Source organism: Ananas comosus, linkage group 1 (assembly GCF_001540865.1).
Source record: "Ananas comosus cultivar F153 linkage group 1, ASM154086v1, whole genome shotgun sequence".
NCBI classification, from domain to species: domain Eukaryota; kingdom Viridiplantae; phylum Streptophyta; class Magnoliopsida; order Poales; family Bromeliaceae; genus Ananas; species Ananas comosus.
The window spans coordinates 13,752,757-13,779,160 of NC_033621.1; the positions used below are offsets into that span (position 1 = coordinate 13,752,757).

At 43.7% G+C, this 26,404-nt stretch overlaps 1 protein-coding gene and 1 long non-coding RNA gene across 2 annotated transcripts; both read right to left on the minus strand.

The window, feature by feature from the left end:
- Nucleotides 2,474-4,746, minus strand: LOC109709886. The gene is made up of 3 exons (XR_002216229.1): nucleotides 4,697-4,746; nucleotides 3,839-3,888; nucleotides 2,474-3,029 (listed from the first exon to the last, which is right to left on the minus strand). It is a non-coding gene; the product is annotated as an uncharacterized LOC109709886 (long non-coding RNA).
- On the minus strand, nucleotides 16,143-17,140 carry LOC109718621. Its single transcript, XM_020244935.1, has 2 exons — nucleotides 16,342-17,140; nucleotides 16,143-16,244 (listed from the first exon to the last, which is right to left on the minus strand). Exon 1 carries the CDS (start codon nucleotides 17,099-17,101, stop codon nucleotides 16,352-16,354), a length of 750 nt encoding a protein of 249 aa, XP_020100524.1. The 5' UTR covers nucleotides 17,102-17,140; the 3' UTR covers nucleotides 16,143-16,244; nucleotides 16,342-16,351.

The window sequence follows — 26,404 nt, forward strand, 5'->3', positions numbered from 1 at the left end:
GTCTATCAACTAAATAGTCGATCATGGGCGTACAACCTCTAACTCTAAATGACATAACTCCTCGATCAAGTGATCTTGCTTAGTGATGATGATCAATAACTTGATAGGGGCGTGTTTCTGGCTTAAGGTTTTAGTCACCACATTTGCTGTTCCTAGGTAATAGCGGATAGAGAGTTCGTAGTCCTTCAAAAGTTTGAGCCAATGCCTTTGTCTGAGGTTCAACTACAGTATAAATAGGTAATTTAGACTTTGATGATTGATGAACACCTCACAGCGCACCTCGTACAAATAGTGCCTCCATAGTTTAAAGGCAAAATCCACTGTCGTTAGCTCAAGGTCGTGCATAGGTTAGTTTTTCTTGTAATTTGTAACTTAACGCGATGCATATGCTATATGGCCCGTTCTTTCTACGTAAGCACACAGTCCATTCTATCCATAAAGTATCGCAATAGACCATAAAGTTCTAACTAGGAATCGACAATGCCAAGATAGGGCTCGTAGGGCTCGTGTTAACCTCTCCTTGAGCTCCTCGAAGCTCTTTTAATGCTTGGAAGTCCATTGAAAATTCACTTCCTTTCGTGTCATCCTATTCAGCGGGGCAACAATCTTGGAGAAACCTTCAACAAATCATCACTAATAGCTTGCTAAACTAAGGAAGCACCTGATCTCTATCACACTAGTCGGTCGACACTAATCCACTACTGAGTCCATTGTCTTCAGTTCCCCAAAAATACCCAATTGAGTTATGATGTGTCCGAGGAAAGACACCTTGCAAAGCCAGAACTCACACTTCTTGAGTTTCCTTAGAGTTTGTTCTCTCAAAGGACTTGAAAAACTTGTTGTAGATGATTCTCATATTTTTGACCACTCCGCTAGTAGATTAAGATAAATACCATAACAAACCGATCTAAGTACAACCTGAAGATATAGTTCATCATGTCTATGAATGCCACCGAGGCATTGGTAAGCACGAACAATATCACTATGAATTTGTAGTGGTTGGAACGTGTCTTGAATGCGGTTTTCAGTATATCATCTACCTTGGTTCTCAATTGATGGGTTTCATATTGATCATTGAGTAGACCGATAATTTTTGTAGTTGATAGAATAGATCATCAATCCATGGAAGGGGTACTTGCTCCTAACTGTGACTTTGTTTATATCATGATAATCGATGCATAGCCACAAACTACCATCTTCCTTTCTGAGGAAAAAGATAGGTATGCTCCAGGTAGATATGCTAGGCATGATTAAGGTCATATCCAGAAGATCCTTGAGCTTATCTTTCAGCTCCTTCAACTCGGCAAAGGCCAACCAAAAATGAGCGTTCGAGATAAGAGCAGTATCAAGGACTAAGCCTATAAATAACTCGATTTTTCGTTCTGGGGATACTTTTGTCAGCTTGTCGAAAAATATGTTAGGACATTAGGAAACTCCCTAGCCATCGAAATCTCCTCAAGCCTCGGAGCCACCAAGCGAATGATGTCCACTGAAACCAAATTGGTTGTGCATCCGCCATCCATGAGTTGCTTGGCTTTAGATAAATAAATGATCATGGCAAAGAAGTTCTTACATGCTCGGTAAACAAACTTCCTCTTTCTCAGTATGCTGAAGGTCTCCATCCTCTCCTCGCATTCGATAGGAGTGTGATGCCCCAGTCTATCCCTAGCACCTAATCATACTACCTTGGCAGTATAAGTACCAAATTGGTTTGGAACATCTGGTCTCCCAACTACACAGGGTGCAACCAACAGCCCACGTCGATATAGTGATAGAGCATTTCCATCCAAAACACCAAAATCAATTGTTTCTTCATGAAGCCTTGATTACATACAAAAGAAAAGGAGATAAATGAGTGAGATGCTCTAGTATCAAAAAGAGTTCTAACTCAAATGCCAAATAGGGAGATTATACTTACAATGAAACCACCTATAATGCATTTCTTTCTTGTTGCCATGTGTTGTAAACATGCCCGTCTAATGCCTGGCATGAGGTAGAGGAGCGTACAAATAATGTCACAACGATTGTAGTCCCTCAATACTGTCACAAAGTAGTGAGGCTGAAGCGGCACTCTCAGCCATGCATTGCCTATACGACAGTTGGCCTGTCACATGCCAATCGATTGGGCACGGCCGTGACATCCTTAGGGGGGCACATTTGGAAAGCATTTGGTTGACGAGGTTATATAGTTACGAAGTTGAGATAGTCCATCAGATTGTCGTCGCGGATAGGCCAATGAAAGCAATTCCTTAGCAATCGTCCATGTCCTAACAAGAATATTGGTGCCATATATAGGAGACTAGAAACGTACCCCTCGTAGAGCACCTTTGTACCCCTATGGTGCCAAAAGGGAAGAGGCCTTGTTAGGTATATAGAAGAAATGTCACGCCCTGGGGTCCCTTTGCAGTTTGGAAAGACAGCGGAAACGACTAAAAATTTTTTTTTTAAACACCTGACCCCAGAGTATGTCAGATCCGCCACAAATACAGGGAATCCACTGTTCACACGGACAGAGTCTCCCCTGTATTTGCACGGCGTCGCACAAGTACAGGTACACAATCAGAGTACAACCAGAATACAACCACAACCATATGAACACGCAATCTCAACCGCACATGCAAACGTTCATACATTCACCATTCACAACACGACAGTATTCCAAGTTTTAAACATAAATCCAGAACTATCATTTGAAATGTTTCCCACACAGAAACCTTTATCTTTTAAAACGCTACCACGAGGGGTAGAAAACCATCGAAAACTGTATCGAATATGAAAACCCTTTTTCTTTTTAAAGCAAGCGCTACCACGAGGGGTAGAAAACCATTTTACTTGAAAAGCCCATAAATCTCTTTTTATCACGAAAACCCAGCAGAAAACTGAATATTCAAGTACCGAATGAAACTGAACCGTAATGAAAGTTTACTATTTATTCAAGCAAGGGAAAAGAGATAACCAAACGGGACGGAGCTCTAACGCGCGCTAGACTCGCTCCTCACCTGCCGTCCCACTCGGACCTGCGACGTCACCTGTAATGGGGGCGGGGGGTGAGAACATGTAAACATGTCTCCCCTCCCAGTGGGTACCGCAAGCCGACGAGGGCGAGGGTACGCACCAGCAAAGGAGGCTAAACAACAGTAAAGGTAAACAACTACAGTAGCTACTATGATATAAGAACAGAAAGTACAAGTAAGGAACTGATGTACAAGTAATGAACTACTGCTACTGTATGTATGCATCAACTGGTGGATAGTCCAAGGATACCCAATCTAAACCTGCCTTGTTGGTCCGGAGACCTCAGGCTAATGCCACAATCACTCAACCTGCATATACCCAGTCGTAACCTCTGAGCTCACGGGTGGGCAAACCCAACCACTTTTCCGGAAAAGAACACCCCCTGCGGTGGATCAGACCGCTGGTGTTCGTGAAATGCGAACGAGTGGTGACGATCGATGCTGATATGCTCAATAGCCAACCGTCGGCAACCAGCCGACAATCACTGCCCCTCTGGGCAAACCGACCGTATAGGTCATCAAGTACAACGTGAACCGACCGAGATAGGTCAATGTACGTAAAGTAACGAACGACCAAACAGGTCACCGATGCAACAGGAGAACCGACCAATCAGGTCACATGTATAGTATATACTAATGCCATCTACTCTACCCCTACACAGAATACTACGCATAGGACAACCGGGCAGAGTAAATAAAGACAGTATGGTGCAAGGCTCAATATGTAACGAGTAAACAATATGAATAGACGATGTAAAAGATAGGGTAAAGGAAGACATCACCGAGCGTGCACCGCTGTACCGACTTCGGATCGAAGTACCCACCTGTATAAAGCTGAAACGGTCTCGCGAAGGCGGAGACGAAGCGACCGGACCTACGAAGGGTCCACCGGGTTAGAGTCTAACCCACAAACACAATAACACGACCATTCTCACACAAATCCCAAAATCATAACCCCTCGGAAATCGGTTTCTCAAACGCAACTACCGAACCAGCCGGAAATCCCGGAAACCGTACCGAAACTCCACCGTCGCTCACCCGTCGTTTCCGAACCCTCGAGAAGACGCGGGTGACCAGCCAACAAGGCTCAGCGACGCTACAGTCAACCACGAGGCACCGTCGGATGAATTCCGAGTCGAACGCGCGTTCTATCGGCGGATTTCGCCGAAAAACGCTCCGGAAATGACCGATAGATTTCCGCAAAGGCTTGGGGCCTTGGACGATCAGTCCAGAGGTTATCTTAAGCCTTAACCTGCTGCCAACAGCAGCCACGACGAAGCGAAACGCAAAAGGATCCCTAATGGCCCATGAAATCACATTATTTTATGTGATTTCATGGCTCTAACGGGTCGTACCAGCAAACCAGGGATCTACGGAGGTTGCCATCGCACTTGCTGCAAGGTTTCAGCATGCCTGAGGCCGTGCTCACCTTTCGGAGCACTGCCGGCAGCAACCACGCGCGCACGAGCGACGCGAACCTCAGCGAAACAGTGCGCACAGCGCGAAGATCGCACATTACTCACTAACCAGGGCACCGTTAACCTAAATGGAGGTGAGCATCGTGTTCAGCACGAGCCCACGATCACCGTGCTCACCTCCCGAGGTGCCAGGGAGTCATCGGATCACCGAAAAAGTGACCGGAACGCAAAACAGCAGTGCTGGAACCAAAGTAAACTACTCACCGGAGCTGTGGGAGCTAGGGATGGCCGCCGGCGATCGGGCGGCGGGCGCTCCGGCCAGTGATGGGAGCACCAGGTCGGGGAGGCCCGAGGGAGGTGCTGGCCGGCGGCGGGCAGCAGCCGGTGGCGCGGCGGCGGAGATCGAGCCCGCCGACTTCCTCTCGGGTTGGACCTTGCCGGCGGCGAGGCGACGACCGGGGGAGGGGGCGGCGATAATCCGGTGCCTGAGACCAAGGGGGAGGTGGTGCTCACCTCAGAGGGCAACGGCAGCGCTCGGGAGTGGCGCGGCTCCAAGGTCGGCCCGCACAGGACCCGAGCGGCGGCGGGAGACCTTGGCGGCGGCCGGCGGGGCGCGGGGACGGCCGGGGACGCGCGCGCCGGGTTGCTGGAGGTCGCCGGGGTCGACAGGGGGGCTTGGCCGCAGGGGAAGTGCGGTCCCAAAGCCCGCAACCTGAGCTCGGCCTGGCTCGGGTCTGGGCAGACCCGGCTGGCTGCAGCCTCTTCCGGCGGCTCCGGCGACGCTCGGGGGTGGCCGGGGCCGGCGGGGGAGGGCGCCGGAGGAAGATCTCGACCAGGGGAAGGTGGTGCTCTGGCTAACAGGCCTCTCCAAGGACCAAGCTTAAGCCGGTGGTGAGGTGGTCCAAGAGAGGAGGAATGTTGGCTGCAGGCTGTTTCCGGCGGCCGGGGCTGCTCGGCGGCGGCCGGAACGCGAGCACGGGCAGGGCAGGGAGGTGCTGGGATGGCAGGGGCGGCTGGGGTTAGCTGGGGGGTTCTAGGGTTAGGGTTAGCTCAAGAAACCCTAGGACAACCTATATATAGGTGCGGAAAACTCGCGGAAAACCCCCTCGAAAGGAATCTAATTAATCCCAGCTCTCAACCAGCAGTCGCATAACGCACGATAGTCCCTCTAAGTTCGAAAACTCGCAATTCGACGCATAAAATATAGGGCCTTTTCGCGAATAATCCGATTACTCAAATCAGCCCCTTCGCGGACTTTTCGCGATTCCCGAGGATCCGTCCGTCGGATTTCCGATCGGATCGCACCAGCGCGATCAGCACGACAGAGGCATCGAATCTAGCACCTCGTTTCGCCCGAAAAGATTTCCGATTTGCGACAAAACCATCCCTCCTAGGTTCCACCAAAAACCACACATAGACAACTATATGCAAAAACCATTAAACCCCTTTTTCTCGAAATCCGTGCATCCAAATCCAAATCCATCAGTGCCCTTGGGTCCAGGATAGTCGAGCGGTTGAAAACGAGCTATTGGAAGGCTATATTCGGAGTCCGATACGCGTCGAAAGTCCACTTTACTCCGCGGCCTCTCCGGAAAACCGGAGTTACTATTCACTTAAGTCAGACTTCCGGGTCGCGTAACTTCTCCGTTTTAACTCGTTTTCTCCTGAAATTTGGCGAGTACACATATAATTATATTACACACAAGAACATCGTCAAACAAAAGGGTTTAATCAATAAATCAAAAATCTTAGTCATTACAAGAAAGGTAGAACACTTATGAAGTGGCCCGAGTCCCCCAACAGTCCATAGGATATAGACTATCCCTTGGCAAAAGGATGTGCTAACTCTAGTGCTTCATGTGAGTGGATCAAGTATAGTGGAACCTACACGAGCCAGGAATATTGTTAAAGACATGAGGTCGAAAACATTAAGGGGTAGGTATAACAGGATCGCTCGGGCTTTCTTATCCTATCTTGGATCTCTGTAATGGAGTGAACGAGTGGATGAGGGACAATCTTGCAACGAAATTGTCCTCCATAAAAGGCAAAGCTTGTGAAAGTAAGTGTGGTGAGCGGGGATTCATGGGGTGCGGTGCCCATAAAGCTTATGTGGTGGAGCTCCATATGTTAATCGGTATCAATATCCGTAAAGTGAACCTTAGAAGATAGGACAAGGGTGTTGGTTGCTGAGCATGGTTGTTCGTTGGAGGTGCCACATGGCTAGTGATGTGGAGCAAGGCCGGTTTGATTATGTAAATCCTATATAGGAAGTTTATGCGGGAAAGATTGATGTTGGGATCCAAAAAGTGAACCGTAGGGCTAAATTGAGGATGCTAACAACCAAGCTTGGTTGGGCAATGAAAGAACGTGGTAGCAAGCACAATGAAATAAGATTAAATCGGTTAAGTATCTCATTGAGGCTAATCATGGGCGGGAGCGCCACGGCAAGTGAAGGCCTTGTAGATAGCTGAAAGGACATTGCAGTTAAGTATCTTATTGATGTTGTGTAACGCACTGGACTTTGCAAATTGCGGGGTTCGAGTGATTGATTGTGTTCTGAGCTTTTCCAGACTTTCTGGTAGGTCGTTGACAGTGTTCCGACCTATGGTTCGAGCCCCGAGAATTGTGGTTTAAAACCTTGCATCAAAATCCAAAAAGTTGGATTTTTGGTCAGCTCTCGGGTAGCCTCCAGCAGGCTGTGTACCAGTACGGGCTTGGTGGCTGTACCGGTACGGGGTTGATGGCTGTACTGGTACGGGCCCGCGTACCGGTACACAGACGGCTTTTCGGCCAAACCCGAGGCTCGGGTTTGCGTTTTCGTGGGTGGTGTACCGGTACACAATCCCGTGTACTGGTACACAGTGCAGATTGGGGTTGTTTCGTGGAGGGGTGTTTTTGCAATTGTTACAACACCTTTATATACCACCCCAGCCCCCTTGGCTGCTCTCCTTGAGCTCCAAACTGAGAGAAACAAAGTGAGTCTTCCCCTCTTGGTTTGATCTCCATTTTTTTGGTGGTTTTTATGGGTTTTGATCTCTTTCCCTTCTCTCCTTCTTGCTTTTGTGGGTTTTTCCACCATTGGAGAAGCTTGGGATCTTGGTTGGAGCTTGTTTGGAGATCAACCTTCAACCCTAGAGGACTTGGAGCTTGGTTTTGAGCATCTTGTGAGGTTAATAAACTTAATCTCCCATTTGGATTAAGTTGTGAAGGTTTCTCTTGGATGAAACCCTAGATTTGGATTCTAGGGCTAGAAATGGGAATTTTTGATTTGAGGGTTTTGAAACCTAATTGATGGGTTTAGAACCTTTGTTTAGGTTAGATTGGAAGGACTCTAACTCCCATTTGGAGATCGTGAGAGTCTCCTTCGCAATCGATAAGTTTTCTCCAACCCTAACTTGAGAAGCTTAATGATTGAGCTATTTGCTCTTCGTTTCGTTTGGGTGACCCTATTTTTGATGTTTCTAGGGTACTAGGAAGCTTGTGGATACCTTCGTTCGGCGAAACGAAGAAGTCGATTTTGGTAGGTTTAACTTCATGAAAATGTAGCAAAATGGCCCCTATGCCTTCTAAACTTTTCGTAAAGTATTCTTGAATGCAAATTCATGCTAAACATGATTTATGTGAATTTTAGAATATTAATCATGTATGACCTCATGTATCGTAAAATTTCTGTACTCCATATAAGTAGACTATATGTTTAGATTGCATGCTTGTGATAGTGCTGTGGTTTTGCAAGTGAAACATTCTCTCCATGCCTAGAACTCTGATCGTAACTATGTATCATGAATATATTAATGCCATGCCTGGAATCGTCGCAACAAAGCTTTCACTAAGGATTTAGAATTAGTAAACTATGAAAAATGCACTTAGAATACAGTTGATGATCGGCCATCGTAACATCTGCCTATATCCATGTTAGAGACATGATTGACATAATAATGAATAGGCTATAAGATACTTGATATATTCCGATGTTTTTAGACAGAGGACTTCGGTACTTTGAGACAATCATTGCTTGTTGCCATTGTATATTCGCAACAATGCTTGTGAGGCGCTCGCTTCCCTATCAAGCTGGCACTCCGAGATAGCCTCATGCCGAATTATGCTCGCCGCAGGATTGGGCGCCGAAGTGGATTGTCTAGGGGCTTGGGTATCCTTTAGAGTGGATGTTGACTACCACAGGCTCATAGGCACGGACAAGCCAGACCGGCACTTCGGCTGGCTCTTATATATTGACTTAGTGACAAATATGCTATGTGAACTTTAAATTATTTTAAGATGACTTGACTTAGAATAGTAAACAATGACATCATTACTATTTTGATCGAGATCATCGGATCGTGCATTTTATGCTTATCATGTCAACACATCATGTACATTCATAATATCGTTTTTCATACTTTAGGCAAACTCATGCTAAGTTAGACTCTTATGTCTATACGTAAGTTACACTTTACCTACTTTCGCTGTTACTAGCATTTTATGTCGACTGGAACCTCTTGTTGTAGCTTTTCGGCCTTTGCGCGCAATTTACACTGAACCTCAAGTAATTGCCACTGTGAATACTATTTTTAATAGTTCTCAACGCCCACGTTTTCTGTATTCTTTCAGAGCCTCTGCACGGCGAGGCACGGGATCGCCGCAAGGCGATCGCATAGCTATCTACGAGCAACAGGTTACTGCCTTAGTGTTTGCTCTTTCTTTTATAGTGATGAGAGATGTAGAATTGTAATCCTGTATAGAGACCACTATGTATCTACTGGCACTGTATTTGGATCCTTTGTAACTTTATGCTTTATTAGTGAATTCCAGTTTTTATTCTCCTTTCATTATTGTAGAACTTATATTTATCATGCTCTGAATACTCTAGTTGGTTTACATTGTATTACCGCTTCATCTTATTGTTCGTTTTTAGAGCCTTATAAGTTTGGCAGTAGACGGATATTTCAGGTCTGAGCACGCGCGGCGACGCTCCGCTGTGTTCGGTATTGGCGAGTATGAGACAGTCCTTGGTAATACAACCGGACAATAATTGTATCAGAGCTAGGCGTTAGTCTTAGTGGACCTAGCAAACCTTGCGTAGGCGTCTGGATATAGAATAGGTCGGAGAGATCTAAGAGCTGTCTATTCGACTAAAGCCCAACAAGTGTATCTGATTAATAGTATTATCGATTAAAACTCTAAAGATCGTTAAAGCCTGTGGAAGTGTATGACTATCTAATTCGCGTGCGAGGTTCTGGGGCGACAACGGTACCACATCCGGGATAGTTGTGGAAAACACTGTCCCTACTTTCGCCATGATCTTTGACTTATTTGGGTCTTATATGAGGTTGTATCGGATAGAGGTGCGGGTATTTTACTAACTTACGTTTTTTATGATGTTGTTGTGACGATGCCGATTACTCGCTCCCAATCTGCCGGGGCGGACAATGCGGCGAACTTTGAGGAGGTCGAGACCTCCGCTACCTCCGGATCGGGCAAGATCCGTGAGTTGAGGGGCCAGCTTGCGGCCCTCACCGATTTAGTCACTCAGCAGGCGCAGGCGGCCTGACAGCAGACTGAGGAGGCTCGCCGACAGGAGGCGCGGATGAAGCGCCTGGAGGACTTACTCCTGCAGCAGGTAGCAGCTTCTAGGGAGACTCAGGGCCCCACACCGCCAGCACCCGTAGTGGATGTCGCACCGAGATCGCCGTCCCCTGCACTCAGTTCTTGGCGTGCGGCGCCTGTGGCCGCACCCCAGGAGGAGGTCTTGGCGGCACCACCTGTGCAGAGGCCCCCGATTGGAGCAGCTTTCCCTACTTTGGTTGAGGGGGCGAAGCGAGATAGACTGATGGAGCGCCTCAACGAGTTCAGGAGGTGCAGCCCCAGGATCTTTGACGGCGAGAAGGTCGACCACTGGATCGTGGAGAAGTGGTTGATGCATATGGAGAAGCTCTTCCGCGACACCTTCGTGGAGGAGAGGGATAGAGTTTGGCTCGCCACTCACCATTTGGACGGCGAGGCGAACCGCTGGTGGTTGGATCTCCAGGAGAACCCCCGCACAGACTTGGCAGCTATTACTTGGGCGAGGTTCAAGGAGCTTCTTTTGGCGCACTACTTTCATACCAGCGTCAAGAGGAAGATGGAGCAGGATTTGCGCAGCTTGCGCCAGGGTGACAGGACCGTAGCCGAGTACGAGAGGGAGTTTTCTCGGCTTCTGCATTGCGTGCCTTTCGTCGTGCGGGACGACCATCTTCGAGCGAGAATTGAGACCGTCTATCTTCCGGTTTGTGCAATCCTCTATCCTCCAAACCTACCGAGAGGTGGTGGATCGCGCGCTCCTTGTGGAGAGCGGCACGGCGGATGTCCAGGAGCAGCGAGAGGCTAGGGACAAGAGGAAGGCCAAGAGGCCTGCGGCTGAGGGTGCGAGCCAGACGCACTCTAGGAGGCCGCCGAAGCATCCGAGGAGCCAGCAGCGTGGGCGTGGCTCGGCGACTCACCGTAGAGGATCCGATCGACGCCGACCTCCCCAGTATGTGATCTGTGGTGGTCCCCACGTTCCACCGCAGTGTCCTCAGCGGGGAGGGAGGTGTTTCCAGTGTGGCCAGGAGGGCTACTTTCGGACCGAGTGCCCGAGGGAATCTTCACCAGCACCGTCGACTGCATCGGCACCGGCTCTACCAGCCGCTAGCCAGGGGACTCCATCGGCACAGTATCAGCCTGGGCGGCCACCCGTCCAGCGCCAGAGCAAGGGATCTTGACAAGCCCCGAGTGGGCGTATGTATGCCGCTCAGACCGAGGAGGCGGCAGCAGCCGAGGATGTGGTGGCAGATATCATTTTACTTGATGGCATCAGAGTTCGTGCTTTATTTGATACCGGTGCATCGTATTCATTTATAGATCGGCTGTTTGCCGAGTCGCATGGCATCCCATTAGTTTCTTTACTGCATCCGGGATATGTTGTAGTACCCGACCACATTTTGGACATTAGAGAGTATAGCCCCAGTTGCCCTGTTCGGGTAGGAGACTGGATTATGCCTGTAGATTTGCTAGCTTTGCGCAAGCTTAGAAATTTTGATGTGGTCTTGGGAATGGATTGGTTAACCAAGTATTATGCCACGATTGATTGCAAAAATCGCACGGTTACTTTTAGAGAACCGGGGCAGACCGAGGTGGTATTTAGTGGATGCCGGAGTTCGCTGTTTGAGATGACGATCAGCTCATCTCGAGCTAGGCAGCTGATCAGCAGAGGTTGCGTAGCCTATTTAGCTAGTGTTGTGCTAAGGGGCGAGGATGACACCCCTAGGATTGAGGATATCCTGGTGGTGCGGGAGTTTCAGGATGTGTTTCCAGCTGAGCTACCGGGTATGTCTCCTGATAGGGAGATTGAGTTTGTGGTAGATCTCGTCCCTGGGACTACCCCAATATCAAAGGCGCCCTATAGGATAGCACCGGCAGAGCTGAGGGAGCTGAGGGCACAGCTGCAGGATTTGTTGGACAAGGGCTTCATTCGGCCGAGCGTTTCACCCTGGGGAGCACCAGTTTTGTTCGTCAAGAAAAATGACGGATCACTTCACCTTTGCGTGAATTATCGTGAACTCAATAAGGTCACGATCAAGAATAAGTATCCGTTGCCGAGGATCAACGACTTGTTTGATCAGCTTCAGGGATCATGTGTGTATTCCAAGATCGACTTGCAGTCGGGATACCACCAGTTGAAGATCAAGCCTGAGGATGTATCGAAGACGGCTTTTAGAACACGGTATGGACACTATGAGTTCACAGTTATGCCGTTTGGGCTGACTAATGCCCCGGCAGCTTTTATGGATCTAATGAACCGTGTTTTCAAGCCTTATCTAGACAGGTTCGTCATAGTGTTCATCGACGACATTTTGGTCTACTCCCGAAGCGATGTGGATCACGAGGAACACTTGAGGATTGTACTCCAAGTACTTCGAGAAAAGGAGCTTTATGCCAAGTTGAAGAAATGCGAATTTTGGCTTCGAGAGGTAGCCTTCCTTGGACACTTGATTTCTGGATCGGGTATAGCCGTGGACCCTAAAAAATTGAAGCAATCAAGGATTGGCCGAGACCGACGAGCGTCGCGGAGATACGGAGTTTCCTTGGATTGGCCGGTTACTACTGGAGATTTGTCGAGGGATTTGCTAAACTGTCTACTCCCCTCACGAGGCTCACGCATACAGGAGTCAAGTTCATTTGGAATGATACGTGCGAGAGGAGCTTCCAAGAGTTGAAGCAACGATTGACTACCACCCTGATCTTGACCCTACCAGTAGCTGGAGCAGGGTATGTGGTTTATAGTGATGCTTCACTTAATGGATTGGGCTGTGTATTGATGCAGGATGGCAAGGTGATCGCGTATACTTCTCGCCAACTAAAGGAATATGAAAAGAACTACCCAACGCATGACTTAGAGTTGGCAGCCGTAGTCTTTGCTTTGAAGCTATGGCGCCACTATCTCTATGGCGAGCGATGTGAAGTATATACGGATCACAAGAGCTTAAAGTATTTATTCACTCAGAATGAGTTGAACTTGAGGCAGCGCAGATGGTTGGAGCTACTCAAGGATTATGATCTGACGATTCTTTACCACCCGGGCAAGGCTAACGTGGTGGCGGATGCGCTAAGTAGGAAATCGATGAAAAATTTAGCGATGCATGTTGTGACTCAACCGCAGTTGATCGAGCAGATGAAGCGGTTGGAGTTGGAGATAGTGACTCCTGACACACCCTTGAGATTGATGACATTAGTAATGCAACCTACCTTGTTGGACAGAATCAAAGAGAAGCAAGTTTTCGATTTGGAATTGCAAAAGATTCGAGGTAAAGTGGTTGATGGTTGCACCGGCGACTTCCTTTTGGATGATCAGGGATTGATGCGTTTCCGTGGGCGGATTTGTGTACCCGCGGATTCGGGGATTAAAGAGGATATTCTTCAAGAAGCGCACCGAGCGCCGTATGCTATACATCCGGGAGGCACCAAGATGTATAAGGATTTAAAGTTACTCTATTGGTGGCCGGGATGAAAAAAGACGTTTGCGAGTTTATAGCTCGTTATCTAACTTGCAAACAAGTAAAGAGTGAGCACCGAGTTCCCGCGGAAAAACTTCAGAGTTTGCCTATTCCTGTGTGGAAATGGGAGATGATCACCATGGACTTTGTGACAGGGTTGCCTCGCTCTCAAGCAGGGCACGATGCTATTTGGGTGATCGTGGATAGGTTGACGAAGTCGGCGCACTTCATACCTATTCATACGACTTGGACCGGAGAGAAGCTCGCACAAGTGTACCTTGATGAGATTGTGCGACTTCATGGAGTGCCTACATCGATTGTATCTGATCGCGACACGCGCTTCGTGTCTCACTTTTGGAGGAGTCTACAGGACGCCTTAGGCACCCGATTGGATTTCAGTACAGCATTCCACCCGCAGAGTGATGGACAGTCGGAGCGCACTATTCAGACCTTAGAGGATATGCTCCGGGCATGTGTGATAGACTTCCAGGGAGGATGGTCGCAGCATCTACCTATGGCGGAGTTTGCTTATAACAACAGTTATCAAGCAAGCATCAAGATGGCGCCCTTCGAAGCACTTTATGGACGGAAGTGTAGATCGCCACTTCATTGGAGTGAAGTCGGCGAGAGTTTGGCTTTAGGCCCTGATGTGCTCCAGGAAGCTGAGGACAAGGTTCGAATTGCTCGGGAGCGACTTTTGACGGCGCAGAGTAGACAGAGGAGCTACGCCGATCGACGACGGCGAGACTTGGAGTTCCAAGTTGGAGACCATGTTTTCTTAAGGATCTCGCCGACTAGAGGAATAAAGAGATTTGGGATTCGGGGGAAGTTGAGTCCCCGTTTCATTGGACTGTATGAGGTTTTGGAGCGTGTAGGCCCGGTAGCGTATAGACTTGCTCTACCGCCGAACCTATCGGGCGTGCACAACGTCTTTCACGTATCGGTCATTCGGAGGTACATTCATGATCCAGCTCATATTTTGGAAGCTGTACCAGTGGAGCTGCGCGAGGATTTGAGCTTCGAGGAGCAACCAGTGAAGATTTTGGCTCGCGAGGTGAAGAAGCTGCGGAATCGGGATATTACGTATGTGAAGGTCCTTTGGAGCAACCATGGGGAGCGGGAGGCCACATGGGAGCTAGAGAGCGCACTGCAGGAGCGCTATCCCCATCTTTTTCAGATGGAGGCTTGAGGTACTTTGCCTTTTTCGAGTTTTGCGGACGAAACTCCTTTTTAGGAAGGGTGAATGTAACGCACTGGACCTTGCAAATTGCGGGGTTCGAGTGATTGATTGTGTTCTGAGCTTTTCCAGACATTCTGGTGGGTCGTTGACAGTGTTCCGACCTATGGTTCGAGCCCCGAGAATTGTGGTTTAAAACCTTGCATCAAAATCCAAAAAATTAGATTTTTGGTCAGCTCTCGGGTAGCCTCCAGCAGGCTGTATACCGATACGGGCTTGGTGGCTGTACCGGTACGGGGTTGATGGCTGTACCGGTACGGGCCCGCGTACCGGTACACAGACAGCTTTTCGGCCAAACCCGAGGCTCGGGTTTGCGTTTTCATGGGTTGTGTACCGGTACACAATCCCGTGTACCGGTACACAGTGCAGATTGGGGCTGTTTCGTAGAGGGGTGTTTTTGTAATTGTTACAACACCTTTATATACCACCCCAGCCCCCTTGGCTGCTCTCCTTGAGCTCCAAACTGAGAGAAACAAAGTGAGTCTTCCCCTCTTGGTTTGATCTCCATTTTTTTAGTGGTTTTTATGGGTTTTGATCTCTTTCCCTTCTCTCCTTCTTGCTTTTGTGGGTTTTTCCACCATTGGAGAAGCTTGGAATCTTGGTTGGAGCTTGTTCGGAGATTAACCTTCAACCCTAGAGGACTTGGAGCTTGGTTTTGAGTATCTTGTGAGGTTAGTAAACTTAATCTCCCATTTGGATTAAGTTTTGAAGGTTTCTCTTGGATGAAACCCTAGATTTGGATTCTAGGGCTAGAAATGGGAATTTTTGATTTCAGGGCTTTGAAACCTAATTGATGGGTTTAGAACCTTTGTTTAGGTTAGATTGGAAGGACTCTAACTCCCATTTGGAGATCGTGAGAGCCTCCTTCGCAATCGGTAAGTTTTTTCCAACCCTATCTTGAGAAGCTTAATGATTGAGCTATTTGCTCTTCGTTTCGTTTGGGTGACCCTATTTTTGATGTTTCTAGGGTACTAGGAAGCTTGTGGATATCTTCGTTCGGCGAAACGAAGAAGTCGATTTTGGTGGGTTTGACTTCATGAAAATGGGGCAAAATGGCCCCTATGCCTTCTAAACTTTTCGTAAAGTATTCTTGAATGCAAATTCATGCTAAACATGATTTATGTGAATTTTAGAACACTTAACATGCATGCAGGGACGAAGCCAAAATTTTAGTTCGGGGGGGGCCAAAAACACATTATGCAAAAATTTCAACCTAAGTAAATAAAACGATTCAAGGAAAATCAAAAGTTAAGGTGCGTGTCTCAATTAAGATAAAGTAAAGGAGTTGTCTAAATCAAAATGGCCTGTAGCTAACGGGATCTGAGTACATGTTTACCATATAAAAGACGAATTGCTCATCGAGGAAACACGTAACCGAGATGAAACTTTAGCAAAAACCATATCGCAAACACAGAGATCTAAATTTAACACATAGAATATAAAGAACGGATCGAGATTACGATGAGCCAAACCTTGCACGCACCTGCATAGGCCTTCGACTCAAAGTGGTGCTCCTCTTCCAACATGATTCCAAGCTTCCAAAAGAGCAATCCAAAAAAAATACCTGCAACAATTGAGATCGAGATCGTGGTCATGATCGAAGACGTGAATCGAATCGAAAAACAATTAGGTTAAAAGAGAAGTTTAAAAATTTTGCTTACCATGCAAAAGTTAGAATAGTGCTCGACGTTCCTTCAAATCACGAAATCCATCAATAATTGAATCAACGGTGAACTTCTCGGCAATTTCTCTTTCAATATATACGATCAAAGAATTAGTAAGAAAGTCATCATCCATCTTATTCCGGAGATCGGTTTTGATAATGTTCATAGCAGAAAATGCCCGTTCAGTAGTTGCAGTTGAAACTGGAAGAATCAGTACAAGTTTAACTAATCGGTAGAGAAGTGGATATATTTCTGACTTTCTTGTTGTTACTAACCATTGACATAACTCAGAAATAGTTGCCAATTTTTGCAAGTCGAAATGTCGTGAAATTTCAAATTCATAATGACGAAGCTCTATTCTCAACCCTTCTCTTTCAAACTCTGTAAAATCTTGAGGATAATATCTTTTTGCAAGATTACAAATATCATCAATATTAAAAGATTTGCAACCATCTTTAGGATCCAAAGCACAACTTAGAGTAAGTAACTCTATCATATTGTCACTAAATCTTGTATTCAATTCTTGCAATTGACAATCTATTGCACCATTAAAAATATCAACTCGATAGTGATGCTCAAGTGTAATGTGATCTCGTTGAAGGCGAGCACGACCTCCTCTTCCCACATAAGGAGCTGACATAATTGGAACTTCTATGTCATGCTTTGCACAAAATAACTTTACTTTCTCAAAAAGAGAATCCCATCCTTCATCTCTAAGCTTTTGAATAAGTGATTTTGTTGATGCCACAAGATGCATAGCATTAAGAATATCTTGAGATTTATATTGCAAATGTTGACAAAGAATGCAGCTCACCTCCGTTATTTCTTTCATGAGATGTAAAATAAACACAAATTCGAAAGATGTCATTGCCTTATGAGCTAAATGTGCTTCACCGCGTTGAGCAGCATTGGATCCTTCATCAATAATATTCTCTAAAACTGTACATGTTGCTTTAAACATTCTTAGCAAACTTGTAATAGATTTGAAGTGTGAACTCCAACGAGTATCACCGGCCCTTTGCAAACCGCCAACTTGATTGAGTCCGGTTCCTGTCTCAAGCTCATTCTTTTCAATTAGTTCGGCAATTTCAAAACTATGAAACTTCTTTAGTTCATCATTTCGCTTGGTAGAAGATCCAACAATGTTGACTATAGTACTTAATTTTGAGTAAAATTCATAAATCTCAAGAACATCTTTAGATGCCGCAACCAAAGCCAATTGGAGACGATGGGCTAAACAATGAATATAGTAAGCATAGGGACAATCATTAGAAATTAATGCTTGTAATCCATTCCATTCACCTCTCATATTACTCGCCCCGTCATAACCCTGGCCGCGAATATTTTGAACATCAAGACTATAATGAGAAAAAACGGAATAAATTGCATTTTTCACAGTTAATACTTTAGTATCCGAGATGTGAACAAGGCCAAAAAATCTTTCCTCAATAAAACCTTGTGCATCAACAAATCTCAAAACGATAGCTAATTGCTCCTTTTTTGATTCATCGCGTGCTTCATCAACCATTATAGAAAATTTCGAGTCACCAATTTCATCTCGAATTTTTCTTCTTACTTTCTCTGCTAGAACTTGCAAAATTTCTTTTTGCGTATCCGGCGAAGTATAAGAAGCATTTTGTGGAGCATTTTCTAAAATAACTTTTGCCATATCTTCATTAAGAAAAGAGAACATCTTCAACATTTCTAGAAAATTACCCCGATTAATAGATTCTTTACTTTCATCTCGACCTCTCATAGCACATCCTTGAAAAGTAAGATATCTAACTGCAATTATTGATGCTTTAAGACGTAAACGATTGTTTGCCTTTTGTTGTGACGTATGTCTATGAAGCACATTCTGAATATGTTGAGATTGTTTCATCAATTCTTCGCAAGCTCTTTCGGCAACTTTATGAGGCGAGTTTGGTACTTTACCTATATGATTTAGAAAAACACATCTTTTTCCATTTTTGACTTTCTTCCAGTTATGAAAACCGTCAACAGTGAAGGCATTTTGTGAAGAATGCCCATGTGGCTTGTTAAAAAGAAAGCACGGTAGACAAAATGCCGCATCTTTGGTTGGAGAATATTCTAACCACGATTTGAATGATTCAAACCATGAAGGTTGGAAACGACGCTGATGAGAAAGAGGCCCACTTTTTGGATATTCCAAAAGTTTCGGTTGATATGGACCACTAATTATATATGCCCGTCGAACTTCATCACGTTGTTCAACAGGATAATCCCAAATTTGTGGTCGTAATGCAGGATCACGCTCAAAGGGCATGTTATTAGCCTCCTTAGCTTCTATTCTTGGAGATTTCAAACGACAAGTTTGGGAACCCGAAGCCTCATCTCTATAAATTGCTTCTTGTTCATTAGCTTCCGAATTTTCAGTACTTTTTCTTTTAAAAAATGAATCGAGTGTAGTTGTCTTTCCCATTAAAATAATAATGGTCTAGTTCTCTAGAGATCTACAAAAATTATATAAAAATAAAATCAAGTATTAAGATTTCATTTATATAAATATAAAGTAATTTGCAAATTATATAAAATTATATAAAAATAAAATCAAGAAGGCAAGTAGTATCAAACAATATAAATATCATTATTATTATAAATATGAATAAATTATCATTATTTATATAAATATGAATAAATTATCATTATTATTATTATAATTATTGATCATGATCAAAGTATCAAACAATATATGAAATTATGGATTATGGACAACTCAAATTATTAATAAATAATAATCAAGAAGGTAAGAAGCAAAATTGCAATTTGCAAATATTAAATAATCCAATACGGCAATACCAAACAGGCAAACACAATTATATATTAATTATGCAAAGCAAATTAAAGTGCCAAAATATAAACATTTTTATTGAACTGAAATAATCTAAAAGGGAGAGAGAGATTACCACCACGGCGCCACCGGTGTAAGGATTTTAGGCTTTTAGCAGGCCGCCGCAGTCCGCACCGTGGTTGAATGGGGCGAGTGGGCGACTCGGCCCTGCGACTGCGAGGCTGCGACAGACCGACAGTGCGACGAGCGGATGAGAAAAAACCAACTGCGGAGTGAGGCGGAGCCATGGAGGGGCGTAGGCCGAGGCGCCGAGGCGCTGAGCCCAAGCGGCGAGGCGGGTAGGCGGCGAGCAGCACCGGCAGTCGGCGCGGCCGCGGCGCCGCGCGGCGGTCCAAGAGGCGAGAAAGAGACCCGCGGAGGGGCGTAGGCCGAGGCGCCGAGGCGCCGAGCCCAAGCGGCGAGGCGGGCAGGCGGCGAGCAGCACCGGCAGTCGACACGGCTGCGGCGCCGCGCGGCGGTCCAAGAGGCGAGAAAGAAAAAAAAAAAAAAAAAAAAAAAAAAAATATTAAAAAAAAAAAAAAAAAAAAAAAAAAAAAAAAAACTCTTTTTCATCGTACGATGGCGAAGTAAGTTGATCATTAAAGTAGGCGTCTCAAACTGGGACTGTAATCAAAGTAAAACCGGGAGCTTCAAGTACCAGTATTGCCGTAGTTCGGATCACTGCCACGTTTGTACCGCAAAAAGTCCGGCGTCTGTTTACGTTTTGACTTAACAGTTCGGATCACTGCCACTTTTAATTGTACCGAAAAAAGTGCGGCGTCTGTTTGCTTTTTGACTTAACAGTACGTCTTGTCTATCGTAATCTAACAATGTTGACTTCGATGTCGTCTTTTAACTTTAGATAGATCTAAGTAAAAGTTTTTGGTTTAAACACTACTTAGTTGGGATTATGTTAAGGTGTTTAAGTTTCTTTCTCTCCGGTGGTGTACATGGAACAGGTACTCCACGCGCGCCCACTACCACAACTTAGGCGGCCACTTCTCCCTCAACAACTGCATGACGAGGAGCTGGAACCGTCTCTAAGGCGCCCCCAGCTACCCGAGCAGGTACCCGACCAACAGCCCCCAGTAGCCCTACACCTGCACCATCAGGACCTTCAGGTACGACGACTAGAGCGACAGGTCCAGCAGGGCACTCATCGACTACTTGGCGGGTCTCAGGCAGGCGGAGGGCTTGTGGTGGCAGCCGGGGCCGACACCGACACGGGGAGGCGAGGGGCGCAGGACGACGGGGGGGTAGGCCAAGCTGCTGGCCGACAAGAAGTCCTATGGGAAGCTGCGGTACCGGCGGGAGTCAGAGATGAGGGTTCGACAAGGGTTTTCTTAACAAGTCGTAATAAGTTAGTGTGCGGTACGCACCATTAATTTTTGTCAAAGACTCGAATTTAAGACTTGTGTGAAGTTTTCGACGGACAAGATATCTGATACTAATTGACGTACGGGGGTTTTAATCTTAGGTTGCCAACGTATGTTTTTAATTTTCTCATCTACTATTACACTTCTTCTTTAATTAATATATATATATATTAGTTCTTGTTTCTTCTCTATAAATATTTCTCTTGAAAGAGTTTTAACCCAGAAACAAGGTGTCCGATATTTAATTAATGCACCCGGGTTTAATCTTTTGTTATTATTCTACTATTACGCTTTCCTTTAGCTGATTTTCCCGGAGATTTTATTTTTTATTTATTCTCTTTAACTCTACTACTGAAATGGAGTGCTGTGCTTTATCCTTGACCCATCCATAGGAACCTTAGTGTCGTAAGAATTATAGAATACACCTAAATACTCTCTTTACTCTCCAGCCACTTTTTTAATCTTAATTTTTCCTTTTTTTCCTTTTCCCGCTGAGTTTAACCTGATTTAGGAGAAGAGGAGACTAGGGCACAAGGATGAGGAACACAAAATCAGATTAATTCTTCTCGAGTTTGTTGACTACAAACTCCGTCTCAACCAAACTCGTCCTTTGTCGACCTTTACCCCCTAACTCTGTTTCTTACCTTTTGATGGGTATATATATATATATATATATATATATATATATATATATATATATATATATATGAGAAAAAGAATAAGTGGGTTTTGGAGAAGAAAGACTTAGGTTACCGTTACCGCACACGGACATGTCACGCAAAGAGATTTTTAGCGAAGGAAAAACATGTACGTACCACTTTGGAGAGCTTCCACGTGGAAGCTAGAGAACCCAAATATTTAATTTAATTTAATTTCTTCTCTCGAGCTTCTATTTCTTCTCTAGCTCTCGCGCTCCCACCACCTTGGTTCTTTTCCGCGAAGGAGCACAAATTAACCATTCTGCGCTTCTCTTCTCTCCCTCCTCTCCTCCGCCCCTCTTATATATCGCCGACGGTGCACCGCGGATCATCTCGATACTACTGCACCACGACAACTCCCCCTCCTTAAGATGTGACAGTGTGAATGTGGTGCAGTAATTATTGTTCGGTTAGTGTAAAGAAGAAAAGTTTGTTTTCATATTATTTTTATGAAAAAATGTTAGTACTACTCTGTATATAAGAATTTTCCTAATTAAACTAACCAAACAATGCGGTGCAGTAATTATATGGGCAACGTAAGATTTTAAAAAGCAACTCCCCTCGATACGACTGCACCTCCAGTCACCCCGGGTGCTTCCAACGAAGCCCTGTGAGAGCCGATAAATGCACTAATTGGAACGTCAACCCGTGTAGACATTAACGCCTTCTTCTATTAAGCCGCCACCCTAAGGAAGCCTAAGGCCGACAAACTAAGATTTGTCAATAATTGACGATGCTCGGTTTTTAAATAAATAAATAAATTGACGTATATTAAATTATTAAATAAATATTAATAGAATAAAAAACGATTATATTAAAATTATTTTATGTATATTAGCATCAATGATAATAAAAATTAATATAATATAAAATTAATAAAGATTGATTTACCCGAAATTAATTCACAGTACTATAAATTATTTTATTTTTAACTGATTTTATTGATTTAAAGTATTGTTATTATTTTCAACTCCATCAGAGTTATTTTTTCTCTTTAATTACAAAACTTCAAATCATTAAAACTCGTTTTAAAATAATTTAGATAGCTATTAAAATGGTTTAAACTATTAAAGTTAAATAAGAATAAATTATTTTTATTTTATAATAGTTGATTAAAATTAGATAAAATTTTTTTCTACTTTTCATTCCTCCTTCTTTTGTTTATTCGACCTTAGCCTTAGCCTTACTGAATAATGGATTAAGACAAACTAAGTAGTGGACTTAGCCTTAGCCTTATTTAGTAAGAGTAATAGGCACAAACCAAGTCCACCTATATTTTTTGCATTAGTTTAATTATATAATTGTAATAGTAATATTATATAATTAAATTTAAGTTTAATTTTTAATTTATAATTTTTAAATATAGTTTTAAAACTTTATTACAGTTATAAACTTTAGATAAAAAAAAAAATTTATTTGAAACTTCAACTCATCTATTAAGTTTAATACTTTGATTTAAAACTAAATAAGTTTAAGTTTGATTTTAATGTTAAAATTAAAATTAAACTTAGGTATTTAAATTAAATTCAAACTTTATTTTAAACTTATTTTGAAATATATTTAATTTTAAATTAAATTTAAGTTTAAGTATTCAATCTAAGCTTTATGAACTAATTTAAAACTAAAAATTAAATTCAAATTTAATTTTAAATTTTAATATATAAATTAAAAATTTAAAATTGAGTATAAAATTAATTTTTTCAACTTTTTTATTTAAATTAGGCTTATTTATAGGTAAGGCAGGCCTAAGTTGAAAGTTAGGATGGAGGATCCGGCTAATTTTTTATTCCACTAACCCCCTAAGTGTAAGGTGAGCCCTTAGCCTTAGCCTTACCCTGATGACGCATAGTTTGTGGATGTTTGCTTAAGTGGGTAAGGCTGAGGCTAAGATCCCACTTTTTCTTCGCTTGATTTGTGCGGGTATCTCAGGCCGATGATATGATAATACTCATGCTAGTGGGAGCATGAGTATTCAATAAAAGCTATTATCTCGAAGGCTTAACTGCTAGGTGTGGCAATTTGTAATAGATCGCGTAAATTTTGCAGATCTTTAGTTTAAAATATTAAAAAGCTGTAGTAAATGGAATTAGTTTTCCAGTGTTTTAACTGTTAAAAATTGCTGGCCATACTTTATAAACGATCAAATTGCCACATTTTCTTAGCTTTAGCCAACTTAAAAACTATCTTTTAACATAAGTGATGTATTTATTTCTAGTTATTGAGGCTAGAATTTAACTTCCTAGGCTAGTAGGTAAAAATTCAACAGCAAGCTAAAACTGGCAAGTAAAATATGGCGAACTACCTAAAATAATACTAAAGTTTTTTAATGCTTTAAGAAAAAGATCTTCAAACTTTATGAGATCTAGTATAAATTGCCTCACCTAGCAGCTAAACCTTCGAGGTAGTAACTTTTGTTGAATACTCATATTTCCTGGGTTATGACTCATATCATCGGGATGAGTATATATATATATATATATATATATATATATATATATATATATATATATATATATGATCAGCTTATATGCATGTCTATATGCATTGCTAATAAAATTAAATAAATTTTAATTATATTTAAACATATAATATAAATAAGTATTTAAATGTTATTTTTAATATAAAATATTTAAGTATATAATATAAAATAATCTTTTATAAACATTATAGAATGTCACAATAGAAAAATATATTTAACTTTTAAAAATATATAAAAAACTAAAAAACTACTTAAATTTTAAATTTATACACAAAATTTGATTTCCATAGTTTTAAAATTAAGAATAAATGAAATTATAAATTTTAAATTTTAAATTACAACAAAGTGACATTAATTTTTTAAAATTAACAATTAAGTTTAAACTATAGTTTTTTATTTAAATTAAGTGCTAAATTTGAGTTTAAAATTAAAATTACATTTTATCAACCTATCCTTACGATAAAAAATTATTTCACTAACATTGTCAAACATAAATAAACCCTATAAAAAACTGTTTAATTAATATTGACAAGCATCTTAACTTAAATATCTACTTATCCTTATGATAAAAAATTATCTAACTAGTATTGGCAAGCAAAAATAAACTTTATAGAAAATTGTTTAATTAATAATGGTAAGCATATAAGAAAATATAAAAAAAAGCTAAAGCAGACAGTAATATCCTTAAAGATATACGAAAATATATATCATATCTAATTAGTATTAGCAAGCAAAAATAAACTTTAAAAAAAATTAATTTTAAAAAACTTAATTCACTAGTATAGGCGGCAAACATCCTTTATATTCCTTATAAAAAAATAAAAAAAAACCTAAAGCAAATAATAACAGCTTTAAAAATATGCGAAAATATATATCATATCTATCTATCTATCTATCTATATAAATAAATAAATAAATCAAAATTGTCGGAATCGGTCAAAGTATTCTTCGCGGTGCAACCGGACAGGTTAACCAGGGAGAGGATTCAACATATGTGGTTGTTCCCACATCTGTTACACGTGGGCGTCACCCTCAGGCGCACGGTGCACCGCCTTCCATCAGCACGTGCGTCGAGGCGCGTGCTTCTCTGCTGGGCCTCGTAGTTCGTCACCAACTCTAGTGCTTCACAGCGCTGGCCCGTCCACCCCTGGTGTTCCATGGGTTAGTCTACCGGGCAGGAACACCCAGGGTGGTGTGGATAGGTGATGCACGCCGAGCCGGCGACGTACGTCCCCATTCGCAAGGGTGATGGAAGGTGCTGGATTATTATTATATATAATTAATTATTACTTGATCATATTATTGCTTTTCTAAGTGGTAAATCAGTATTCCTACTAAAATCTAAAAAAAAAAGAAAAAAATTGCTTTCTACTGGAGTTTGGTAAAGTTTTTGTGAAAGGAAAGCTTTTAGATTCTAGACGAATTAATCACAGAAGTATTAGTCCCCGCCTCGGTATAACCCCGGGTGTTACCGGTACCGGGGGGGTTGTAAAATTTTTAATGTTGTTCCAGATCATAATTCAAGGACTTTTTTAATTTTAAAATATTTCATACCCCCGGTTTTACATTAAAACAATGTTTTACCGTCACCCGTTAACCTAACAGAACACCCGGTTCAGAGGTGCGGTGCTACTGCGTAGTACTAACTGCGGGACGGCGGGGGCGGCGGATGCGAGAGAGCTAGTGTTCAGTGTTCAATTAATGTCACGGATTAATGCATTTGAGGAGAGAGAGAGAGAGAGAAGAGAGAGAGAAGAGAGAGAGAGAACAAGAGAAAAAGTAGAGAGAGTTAGGGAGGGGAGGGCGGAGACGGGAGGCCGGAGTGCGGAGAACCTGGCGGCGCGCTGGCGCGGCGGACGGCGGCGGCCACGACGAGCGGCGGAGCGGTCAGCGGCGAACCCGAGCTACGGAGCCACGGAGCCGGATGTGGGGAGGCGCCCAGANCAATTTGCAAATATTAAATAATCCAATACGGCAATACCAAACAAACAGGCAAACACAATTAATCAATTATATATTAATTATGCAAAGCAAATTAAAGTGCTAAAATATAAACATTCTTAATTTCTTATTGAACTGAAAATCTGAAATAATCTAATTATCTAAAACGGAGAGAGAGATTACCACCGGTCCACCACGGCGCCACCGGTGTAAGGATTTTAGGCTTTTAGCACGCCGCCGCAGTCCGCACCGTGGTTGAATGGGGCGAGTGGGCGACTCGGCCCTGCGAGGCTGCGACAGTGCGACGAGCGACGAGAAAAAACTAACTGCGGTAGTGCGGAGCGAGGCGGAGCCACGGAGGGGCGTAGGCTGAGGCGCCGAGGCGCCGAACCCAAGCGGCGAGGCGGGCAGGCGGCGAGCAGCACCGGCAGTCGGCGCGGCCGCGCGGCGGTCTAAGAGGCGAGAAAGAGGCCCGCGCCGCGGAGAGGCGTAGGCCGAGGCGCCGAGGCGTGAGGCGTCGATCCCAAGCGGCGAGGCGGCGAGGCGAGCAGCATCGGCGGCGGCAGGCGGCGCGGCCGCGCGGCGGTCCAAGAGGCGGGATGCCGGAGACGTGAGGCGAGGGATTGAGAGAGTGATGAAAAAGAGAACGAGAGAGAGAGAGAGAGAAGAGAGAGAGAGAGAGGGGTTTACGTAATTAGGCACTGTAACTTGTGAC

Coding starts and splice junctions, on each gene's coding strand:
- LOC109718621 (XM_020244935.1), bottom strand. CDS start 17,101: ATGCATCTTGTGGCATCAACAAAATCACTTATTCAAAAGCTTAGAGAT.